Genomic DNA, 10,116 nt, shown 5'->3' with positions numbered 1-10,116 from the left:
GTTTGGTTCTGATGATGCCAAGTAACCTTGGTTTCTGTTGCTTCTGTTCTTATGCTTGCTTCCTGCCATCTGATTATCTCTAGCGGTTGCTGCCCTCAATATATCTGATTGGAGCCTGTCCTTCCTATAATCCCAATTGATTCAGGACTTCTCAGAGTCCAGATTTCTATGTGATTCTTTGATTGTGGGCTCTTGTGAACCTGAGATTCTGGGTATGTCTGAGTTCTTGGCAGTCAAGCTCCTCTGAGACATTCAGACTAGTGTGACCCAGCATCTGTTATCCTGAGATCCTGTTGTCCTAAGATCCTGGGTGTGTTACAGTGCGTAGAAGTGGTATGAGTACCATGGAGTTGTCTGGTCTGTTTGAAACCAAGGTAAACCTGAACTGATTAAAAGGAACCTGAGTCTCTGGACAGGAAGGGCTCTGGTGTCCTTGTTCCTGCTGTCACATGCCCATCACTATTGGATTGGAGCAGCTGTTGTGTTCCACTCACCAGTGATCCTAAGATTGCTTGGGCAGTCCGCTAGGGACCGTGGGGGTGTCCGCCGAATCTGTGCCCTAGGTGACCAGGTGCTGGTGCAGACCGGAAGGGATTTGTGCCCCTGGTCAGGCCGGTTCTCTGCTTCCCTAATGTTGGCTCAGATTCAGTGCACGATTGGATTGTAGCAGAAGTTGTGTTCCACTCACCAGTTTTCCTAAGATCTCTTGGGCAGTCTGCTAGGGACACTGGGGTGTCCATCGAATTTGCGCCATAAGTGACCTGGTGCTGCTGCAGACCAGAAGGGATTTGTCATATTTTTTTTCCTCTAAAAAATGTGTCATTTTGCAGGGCGCGGTGGAACACACCTTTAATCCCAGCACTGGGGAGGCAGAGACAGATGGATTTATGAGTTCGAGGCCAGCCTGGTCTACAAAGTGAGTTCCAGTACAGCCAAGGCTATACAGAGAAACCCTGTCTCGAAAGACCAAAAAAAAAAAAAAGTGTCATTTTTAATGTATCTTAAATATATCATTTAAGATAAAATTTTAGCTTCTCATTTGGCTCTCATAAGAATTATGAATTTTTTTCTAGAATTTAATCAAATATCACAAATTTAGAATTAAGATAAAATTACTTGGATTTCAAATTATAGAATAATTTGCCATTGTAAGAATCATGTGGGGAAGAAAGAAGGCATTTTCCTGAGATTCATAAACGTTAAGGCAGTAATAATTCTATTTATTTAAAATTAAACTTCTGGAAAAGTTCTTCACCCATTCATTTGACTCTGCATAATGATTATTTACTAATTTTAAAAGTCTTACTGGCTGGGTGTGGTGGCACATGCCTTTAATCCCAGCACTTGGGAGGCAGAGGCAGGTGGATTTCTGAGTTCGAGGCCAGCCTGGTCCTTAAAGTGAGTTCCAGGACAGCCAGGGCTACACAGAAAAAAAAAAAGTCTTACTGGATGGAAGCCTTATCTATACTACTGTCTTTGTTTAAAAATCAAGATTTTGAGGGGCAGATAGGTTAGTTATTAAGCATGTGTTGCTCTTCCAATGGACTACCCTTTGATTCCCAATCGTAACATGACAGCTCACAACTATACATAGATTCAGGTCCAGGAAATCTTACACACTTTTTTGGCTTCTACCAGCACCAGGCACATAAGTAGTGACTAGAAATACATGTAGGCATGTAGCAGAATTTTCCCCTAATTGATTAAATAATAAAGACAACAAGAAGCCAATCACTGAGCGAGAATAGGTGGGCCTTCCTGGTCTCAGAGAGGAAGAGGAAAAGCAGGAGGACAGGACTTTGTTTTGAATGGTGGGAGCAAGGCAACAATGTCATAGGCCAAGGGATGTTAATTTGGGTAGGCAGAATCCACCAGGATCCACCACTGGAAGATTTTTAACCATCGAATAATTGGTGAATTTAGGATGCTAGATTCCAGGCCCAGTGAGTATTTATCTATTGATTCTAGACTAAGAATGTCTGATATTTTCCACCTCGTGGCTAAGTGGGTTTGACAGCAGCCAGCCACAGGAAGGAGAGAGTTATCTCAGAGATTAGGAGAGGACTTGGCTAGGAAAACCATGCAGTCTGGGACTCAGTACTGAGGTGAGAACAGAGCAAGACCTCCAGCCAATACCTAGCTGCCATTAACGTGGATTGTTCTTTAATATTACACACTACACAGGCAAAACACCCATATACATACAAACTAAAATATAAATTAAACACAAAATAAATAAAACAGAATTAGGACACTTATCAACTTGCCTTTTTCTGATATTAATTCCTAGACCATATTTGGTTTTATTAGGTATTTTGGGGGTATTCCTATTCACAATTAGTAGATATAAATAGTACCCCACTCTTACATTATGAAGATTACTCTAAGATAACACTATTTTCATATGTTCTTCCTAATTCTTTTCTCCAATGCTTTGCATACTTTCTTAGCTACCAAATTCTATAAAACAAAACAAAACAAGATGTTCATGTATACATCAGGCTTGAGTCACATAGAGTTGTTCTCAGAATAGAATCACAAAGGACTCAGTGACAGTATTATTCACATAGTATCTTGCAATGTTCTGCCCTGTGATCTTATTAAGAAAAGATATATTTGGTGTAAAGATACCAATGAGTTTAATGTGACTAGAGTTCTTTGGCAGGTTGATAGGTCTAATTTTGGTTTCTTTTCCTTGTTTGGTTTTTGCTTTTCCATTTTTAAAAAATTGTTGCTGTTTGATACAATTTTATTTCACAGTCCAAACTGGTTTGGAAATTGCTACATAGACGAGGCTAACTTTGAACTCACAGAGATCCACCTGCCTCTGTCTTCTAAGTATTGAATTAAGTATGTGTGTCAGCAATCCTGGGCCAGCTGTATAAATTTTAGCATAGCAAAGATAATAGATGCAGCTCTCTTTGAAGAAAAGAAAATCTGTAGAGCTAAAGACTTCTGGGAGTATGGGGCAAACCATAAAGGTGATAGATCATATTCACATCAGTGTCTAGATCAAGTGAGGTCATGGGTAGGCTGTTGATATGTGCACAGACATAGCAATGGCCACAAATCCTCAGCCTCACCTAAGTACCAAGGCCTTCCCAGATTAGTCTCAATTGGATTGAAAAGACTTTCTCTGATCTGAAAGTGAATCTTGACAGTGTATGTAGAAAATGCCTATCACAACTGTATTCTCCCAGATGTTGCTCCTTCAAAAGTAAACTTGAAAAAACCTGACTCCTTGCTCAGCTGTGGAGCGATAAACCCCACTTCTTTGTTCAGTAGTGTGCCGTAATCATACTTAAGCTTCCAGGGTTCTGCAGTTTCTCCATCATAGAGACCTGTCCACCCAACCCCAGCTTTTCTGTCTATGTATGTTTGTCTTATTTCATTCCTTTGTGACCCCAGATGCATGAATCCCTGGAGACATGAAGAAAGTGGGCATCAGATATGAAAAGGAAGTTCTAAAAAGATGAAAAAGAAATCCTCATTCCTCAAAAGGCTATGAATGCTCACACTGACTTCTGACTGGAATCAACTGAAAAAGTATATACATACATCATATACATATACTTACATACATACAACACACACACGCGCGCGCGCGTGTGTGTGTGTGTGTGTGTGTGTGTGTGTGTGTGTATGTGTGTGTAGGTGTGTGTGCATGTACAAGTGTACAAGTGTAGAGCCAGAATGTGGAAAACATTGTTTTCTCTGTACTGATGTGGGTTAGAAGAATCGTGTGTTATATCATTTGGGTCTCATGGCAATAATCATCAGTTCATTCTTTCTGATGAATGACAGAAACACAGATGTAGTAAATTGATTCAGCTAAATCTGCATCAGCACAAAGCAGTCTAGCCAGGATCAGTACACAGCTGCTTTTGAGATTTAGTGCCCAGTGTGCATATCACATCACACTCCCAAATTGTTACCGCACACCAGTTCTAAGATTTTGAGTGAAAAACTACAATTTTTTTTCTTCAGGAATCTTTACTCCAGGCTTCAAGTACAAAAGTAGGCCCAGGGCAAAGTAGGAAGCTTAAATATGACTTAATTAAACCCAATCTGGTATCATATGAGACACAGCTGTGCAGGGCGGTGGTAGTGCACGCCTTTAATCCCAGCTCTTGGGAGGCAGAGGCAGGCAGATTTCTGAGTTCGAGGCCAGCCTGGTCTACAAAGTGTGTTCCAGGACAACCAGGGCTACACAGAGAAACCCTGTCTCGAAAAAAACAAAAACAAAAACAAACAAACAAACTAAAAAGAAACACAGCTGTTTCTGTGAGCTCATTTAAGGTATTCAGCTAAAGAATCCCTACTGAGTGATCCCAGTTAACAGTGCAGGATTCCTTTAGATGGAACCTAACCTGCAAGTCAAACACAGAAACGGGGCTGCCAGCAAATCCTGTTTCTCCGGAGGGGCTAAATCAACGATTTCCAATGGTGCCAGAGACTAACAGAAGAAGGTTTCCTTCAAACCAGTATGTTGTCATACCAGTCAATTTATTTATTTATGAAACTGGAACTTCAGAAAGAGTATTTATATGAGTATAAAAATCCATAATTACTTATATCATTTGAGCTCTGTTTATTTTGACCCATATACCTTTGTTCTTCAACGTGCATTAAAGCCTCAGTTTCTTTGAGGTAGTATACAATCACAAAGGCATTTAAACAAAAGAAAAATATCTGTATGTCTTTGAAATGCAAAGATTAGAGTTAAATAAAAGCATGACTGTAGATGGATGTTGTGATGTACACTTTTAATCCAGCATTCAGGAGGCAGAGGCATGCAAATTTCTGTGGGTTCTAAGCCATCCTGATCTACAAGGTGAGTTTCATGATAGCCAAGATTGTCTCCAAAAACAAAAACAAACAGCAATAATAACAACAACAACAAAACAACAAAACCACCACCAAACACACAAACAAACAAACAAACCCAAAAAGGTACATATATTTCAAAGCCAATAAAAGTAAGCTCTCTAGGTCTTTGTTACAAATAACTATGTATAATTAGTAAAGTTTAATAACTTTCCTTAGGATCAGAATATATATAACATCCTACATTAGGCTATTAGTATTAAGCTTTCAGGTTATGCTTATCTGTTTAATCATAGCTCTAGCTAAGTTGGTCTAAGCAAGCTGTATGCCTTTGAAGAACAAACCACAAATGTGATTTCAACTAACAGCATGTGGTTTGAAAAGAGAACACACTTTATTTTTCTCTTTCTTGATAATGAGTTGCAAGACTGAAAATAAAGTCCCCTTGCTTATGTGGCTGAGATCTGCAGAGCAGGGCTTGTACTGGTCTGTCATCTGCTGCAAATTGTCCCCTGGTATATAACCTTGCTCTGCACAGATTTATAGGAAGTCCAAGGATTGTACAGGATTTCCAACACATATTACCAAGAGAATAACCTGAATATGCTTTTCTAACTACAAAGTCATTGGCCAATAACAGCAGACCATGAGGTCCAGCTCTCTGTGAACAGTACAATATGTGAAATGGAAGTTTTACACAAACACTTGCAGCTTTCTTTCTGAGATTTTAAATGTATATATAAATACATCAAAATAACTTCTTTTTAATCTTTGAGTATATCTTAAATTTAGCTTTTCTTTATCTCTTCCAATAGGAAATAGTATAAAATTTAGAGACTTCTCCACGATGTTTAGTCAATTTTACCAATATTTTCCCAAATGTCTAACACTTGTTCAGTTTTGCAAGGCTCATTATCTACAATAGATGTTCTTTAATCTTTCCATTTAAGTATGGACTAGAAGGCATTTACAGTTTAATCACTTATAATTGTTGCTAAAACTCAACTTCTATGTCCCAGCTGTCTGAGTTAAAATGTTTGTATCTGGTCTGCACATCTAAAAGTATTCAAGAAAATGCCACAGTGAAATTTTTGGTACATTCTTCTTTTACTGTCATTCCCTTCTCCTTTACCTCTGACTGTGTGTGTGTACGTGCGCGTGCGTGAGTGCACACGCACGCGCACACACACATGTATATGCATTTCTATTTGCCCCTAATGCTATTAAAAATGTACAGAAATCGATTCTTTTTTGTCATAAACCTTCAAGTATTTGGAAACTTTAAGTAGTTCACCTTGAAATACATTTCATTGTGACAGTACGTTTAATTGTATTTCTAAGAGCCAAAATGGATTGTAAGGTCTCTGACAGATGACTAAGAGGCTATGTAATTTTATACCTTCATAATTAACAAGACTGTGGTCTTAGCGATTCATCAAAGCTGCACTTGAAGTTGAGAAATGACAGCATTAAGGGAAAGTAAACTCACCACCTCCTCATGTCTGCATTTCCTCACATTAATCCCATTTATCTGCAATGGAAGGCAGAGCTCAGTTCCACGTAATGTATTATAACCTGGCTTTTCTTTGCATCCACGTAGATGATAATGAAATGCGTACCTGTAGAATTGCATCTCCAATGAAAAGCAGTCCCGACAGCTCTGCTGTGAATGAGAACAATTGAACACACCTTGGCATTTCTCAAATAAACAAAGTTTTTTTTTTTCTTTTAATTAAGGGTAAAGTTGTAAACAAAGTATGAATATTTTAGATGGTTAGCATTTTGTAGGGTACGCAAAGAATAGAAACTCAATAATATGATTTAGTTCTTTTCAGTTATTGAAGTAGGCAGACACTTCCCTTTGGTCTAGCAGTTCTTCCTTTATAGTCCTTATAATATGGTCACTGCCCTCCCTGCTTTGAGTTTTCTTTTGCACCAAGGCCAATCTGTGCTGCCCAAATATTCTTGGATGTGTGGCTTTCATTGGAGTATGGTGAACTTCTCAAGAGATACTGTCTGGAAAGAGTGTAGGGAGAAGGAATATAAATATGATCAAAGCATGTTGTACACAATTCTCAAAGACATATATATGGTTATGTATGTATATGTATATATATATATATATGTAATTATTTATACATATGTGTGTTTATGTATGAATGTATGTAGGCACATTTATTGAAAATTGATCACTCTTCTTAATAGGTTATCAATTTTCTTTATGAATTTATAATATTTCTGTGCAAATACCTGGGATATAGATTTTATATCTGTCAGTTTCACACTTATTGAGAAATACTATGTTGTTTTCCTGATTGTCAATGAAAACTTGATTTGTATGTTCATCATGTATTTTAGATGAACCCTCACAGGAATTGACTAAAATTGAGAAAAATGATTATATCTAAATTGCTCCATGAAGTGTGACTTAAATTTTGTGTCTTTAATTAACAGTTCAGAAGCTGTGAACTCCTCGGTTTTTATATGATCATGTGGACTGTTAGACAAGAGTCCACCACAGAGTTCCCCTTTCTGTCCTGTAGGGGGATCCAGGAGATCTGGAGAATCAGAATCAGATTTAGCCTCTCGATTCCTGAGGCTAGGGATCCAGGGAAGACATTCACAAACCACTCACTGAATTGTCTCTGGACAAGACTTATAGCGGACTGGCCAATACAGGGTTAGATAAGTACATTACCTCTTTGCTCCTTAGATATTTTGGAAATGACAACCGGGATGTTATGTTCTGCACCTCCCTAGAAAGAGACAGTCATGTATCATGTATTCAAGCTCTTCAAATTTTTGCTTTTAGCCAAAAAAATAAAAAATAAAAAGACCAAACAGCAAGCTATACATAGTACACCAGAGAGCATTAAAATAAAGGTGTAGGATTTTTTAAGTGGTAACATTTCCACAAAGTTTGCCTACTGTGATGATATTTGCTAATTAATAAAAGTTGACTATAAATTTTTTTATTTCTCAAATAAGATTAATAATGTCAGTAGTGGCATTCTCTTTAAAGTCCAGTATAGGAATGCAAGACATCTTGACAGTTGTTACTCCAGATTCTAAACATCAGATATTTATACATATCAATTCTCTGACTAATTTATTTTCCTCTGCCTAACAGACACTCTTTCAGGCATACATTCTGAATGCTAAGTAGCCAGAGAGACTCTTTGCTAGGACAAATGGATAAATAAATTCTAAGTACTATGGGAAGCCATCTGTGTTTCCTAATTAGTATTAGATTCCCATTTGTAAAAGCATAGATTAACCAATTGTCAGTACAAAACACAAAACCAAGAACTCTATAGCCACACTTAGGTACTGGCTCAAATTTAAATGGAATAAAAGAAGAAGAATGAATCAAAATTATGATAAAATAAAATTTAAAAAAAAAATTCTTAGACTAACTGCCAGAGTAAGCCTGTCTTGCCATTACAGTATAAGAAGTTTGAATGTGGTAGCTAAAATCCAAATGCATACATGAACAGCTAAAGTGTTGTGTAAAGAAAACATGCACATGTTCAGTACAGGGGTTGAAGGAGCCATCTAAAGGCACTGGTGCTATTCTAGGTTTAGAGTAAATAACTCCTGAAGCTGCCCATAAACATAAATACAGGATTTTAAGATACATTCACCCATGAGCATCCATTTGCAACCCTAAAAAGAATTAGATATGTTACAGAAAATCACTTTTAAAAATTCATTAGTGTTCAATATTATTTTTTAAACTTTTATTTATTTTGTTTTTACTACTGAAGGTAATAAAAGTAAAACATTTAAACTATAATGTTATTTAAGTTGATTTTCAAAACCACTAACCAGATTATTTTTTAAATTAAATATACATTACTAAGGAGCTCTATGTCCATTTACACCAACCTTCATCAAATACAGAAAGAGGCAGTGTCATAAACTGGCATGGTCCTAACTCAGGACCCACAATTTAACCTGTATCTGAAGTTCCAGACCTGTCTAACGTGCATTGGTAAATAAAGTATTGGGGAAAAAAACTCTGACAATCACATCTTATTGGCATTGTTTGCTATTGAATTTCAAACAAAATGTAAAGTGGTGAGCTGAAGGGATATCTGCATATGGAATGCACAGTGGGAACTATAGCAGCAAGGTCTGAGGATTCATCCAAATACTGCACAGTGGGGCCCACACCTGGGAGACCTAAGAGTCATCGGCACACAACATACTATGGGAACTATGAAGGAAGGTCTACAGTGTACAGTGGGCACCACAGCAGTTTTCTGCTATCCTTAGCTAAGTCATTAAGTTCCCTTTAGCAGGTCTCACTATGCCTCCACTATGTGCCAACATTGATTATAACTGGAGCAAACAACAGGGGGTTGTTTGGGAAAAATATGTTTCCATAGCCTAATTTACATATCCTATAATTTATTCTGCATCTGTTCATTGCCTGAGATGATAGCAAGTATATATAAAGTATGTTTTAACACTCATATTTTGAACATTGAAATTCTTATTACTACACATTGTCATTGTATTAAGTCATTTTGACAAAACTGACAAGAGGTGATAGTCAAAACTTCAAAATAACCCTGTTCCTGACATAGATAACAGGAACTGGGTAAAATGTCTTTAAATCTGCACCAAAGATTTAGTAAGTATATACAAACTGAAGAATCATAGTTAACAGCCTTCATTTAGGTGTTCAGAAAGTCAGTTTGATCAAAAGAATTAAAGTTGTTTGATTGTCTTAAGTATTCACATACAATCGAATTCTCTCAATTTTATCGATCATTTTAATGAATGATACATCTTTAGCATTTAGTACTGTACATATTAAAAAGCTCTTAAGTATAATAATAATCAAAACTTGGAACTGATAAGTGAAACTTATGAATCTTTATAACAAAGTGAAAATCAAGCAGAAAGATAAATATGCTAGATCTATGCTTCCCATATCTCCAGTTACCCCCCATATGAGATTTGCTTGACTCTATCCACCAATCTTCTGTAACGGAGAAGGAAAAGCTGCTTGCCACCAGCATACTTCATCTTTATGGGAAGCCATATAAAGAAAGCTTCCAAGGGCTGGAGAGATGGCTCAGCAGTTAAGAGCACTGACTGCTCTTTCAGAGGACACAGCACCCACCTGGTGGCTCACAACTCTCTGCAATGGGATAAGTTGCCCACTTCTGGTGTGTCTGAAAACAGCAACAGTGTACTCACATACATAAATTCAATTAATCCTTAAAAAAGAAAGAAAGAAATGGAAGAAGGAAGGAAAGGAGGGAGGGAGGAAGGGGG

General features: G+C 37.4%; 1 protein-coding gene across 3 annotated transcripts in view; it reads right to left on the bottom strand.

The window, feature by feature from the left end:
* Window positions 1-10,116, bottom strand: part of Sntg1 (syntrophin gamma 1) — a 638,621-nt gene that overhangs the window by 258,193 nt on the left and 370,312 nt on the right. Inside the window, exons 7-9 of one of the 3 annotated variants that reach the window (XM_021222333.2) lie at window positions 7,526-7,583; window positions 6,447-6,490; window positions 6,317-6,358 (exon numbers count right to left, since the gene is read on the bottom strand). In XM_021222333.2, the coding sequence (XP_021077992.2) occupies window positions 6,317-6,358; window positions 6,447-6,490; window positions 7,526-7,583 (144 nt within the window). Of the gene's footprint in view, window positions 1-6,316; window positions 6,359-6,446; window positions 6,491-7,525; window positions 7,584-10,116 lie in introns of those variants that run through there. The other 2 variants (XM_029533398.1, XM_029533399.1) reach the window with 2 other exon arrangements.

Source organism: Mus pahari, chromosome 22 (assembly GCF_900095145.1).
Source record: "Mus pahari chromosome 22, PAHARI_EIJ_v1.1, whole genome shotgun sequence".
Lineage (NCBI taxonomy): Eukaryota > Metazoa > Chordata > Mammalia > Rodentia > Muridae > Mus > Mus pahari.
Note: the sequence above shows the minus strand (reverse complement) of the source record. Positions and strands in the feature narration are given on the sequence as shown.